The sequence below is a fragment of the Talpa europaea genome, assembly GCF_964194135.1.
Source record: "Talpa europaea genome assembly, chromosome: 2".
Classification (NCBI taxonomy): Eukaryota; Metazoa; Chordata; class Mammalia; order Eulipotyphla; family Talpidae; genus Talpa; species Talpa europaea.
The window spans coordinates 135,545,249-135,546,866 of NC_140068.1; the positions used below are offsets into that span (position 1 = coordinate 135,545,249).

At 40.9% G+C, this 1,618-nt stretch overlaps 1 protein-coding gene across 1 annotated transcript; it reads left to right on the forward strand.

The window, feature by feature from the left end:
- LOC311167712 (olfactory receptor 14J1-like) lies at window positions 1-936 on the forward strand (the record flags this gene model as incomplete). Its single annotated transcript, XM_084228763.1, has 1 exon — window positions 1-936. One exon carries the CDS (start codon window positions 1-3, stop codon window positions 934-936), a length of 936 nt encoding a protein of 311 aa, XP_084084889.1.
- Between the last annotated feature and the right edge of the window lie 682 nt (window positions 937-1,618).

Below are 1,618 nucleotides of genomic sequence, written 5' to 3' on the forward strand. Positions count from 1 at the left end.
ATGGCTAATCTCACTATGAGTGGGTTTCTTCTAACGGGATTTTCTGACAAGCCTGAGCTAGAACTAGTCCATGCTTCTCTGTTCTTAGTCTTATATATGGTGGCAGTAACTGGCAATCTCCTCATTATCTCTGCAATTTCCATGGATCATAGTCTCCACTCACCCATGTATTTCTTCCTGAAACATCTCTCCTGCCTGGATCTGTGTTACATTTCTGTGACTGTGCCAAGGGCCATTTACAACTCCTTCATGCATAGTGGCTACATTTCCCTTGGGGAATGCATAGTGCAGTGTTTTACTTTCATTCTGTGTGGTTCTGCTGAGCTATCCATGCTGACGGTGATGTCTTATGATCGCTATGTGGCCATCTGCCTTCCACTGCGCTACGAAATTATCATGAATGTCAGCAAATGTGTCTACAGTGTCTTAGGCATCTGGATCAGTGGGGTCATTTCTGGAGCCATGCACACAGCTGGCACTTTTTCCATGCACTTCTGTGGTTCCCATATCATTCACCAATTCTTCTGTGACATCCCTCAGCTCCTGAAACTCTCTTGTTCTAATGAGTATATCAGCGAAGTCTCAGTCAATGGATTCATGGCACCTGTGTCGTTTATTTGTGTCACCCTTATTGGACTGTCCTACACCCAGATATTCTCTACTGTGCTGAGGATGCCATCTGCTGAAGGCAGAGCTAAGGCCTTTTCCACTTGCCTTCCCCACCTGGCTGTCGTCATTTTATTCATTTCCACCAGTGCCTTTGAGTTTCTCAAGCCACCTTCTGACTCTCCAAGTGCACTGGACATTTTTCTCACTATTATGTACACAGTTGTGCCCCCAACTCTCAACCCAATGATCTACAGCCTGAGAAATCAAGCCATAAAGGCAGCTCTGAGAAAGGTTGTTGGGAGAAGGAAAACCTACCTTTTTTGTTGAGTCATGTGTATCAATTTTTTTAAATTTTTTTTAATTTTATGTATTTTTTTACATCATGTTTCCTTTTTTGCACAATGTATGCATTTTCATCTTGGTTATAGTCCCCATACCTTTCCCACCACCATTGTTTTGATTCTACTCCCTTGTCCCCCCCACCCCAGTAATGTGTCTCTGATTTATAGTTACTTGTTGATTTTGATTTTTACTTTATTAGAATTAGTTGTGAGTGAAGTTAGAAATACTAAGGGAAATCTGTTGACTGATAAATTTAGATAAGCTAAAATGAACTGATTTTATTATAGAAAATTGAGTACTCAGATGTAGAACAACCACCATATACTTTTTGAAATCCTGTCTGAATTTGGAGCTTCTCTCCGAAGACTTCACATATATATATCAAGGAACTGGGCAGGTGCTCTGTGTATCTAGCTGTTGTTTTCTATGCATTGAAGAGAATAAAGATTTTTGTTAAAATTTACTTCATTGAGAGCTTTATCTGCTGAGATACAGGGGGTTTATTTTTATTTTTTAAAATTTATTTATTTATGCATCCAACAGCTGGGGTGCAGGCCAGAGGTGGGGGGTTGGTTAGAGGATTCGTCAGAAACAGAGTGGGGAGAACAGACCGATAGACTGAAATATACTGCGAGGGAAACAGTGGGTAAATCAGGAGAGTTCTGCT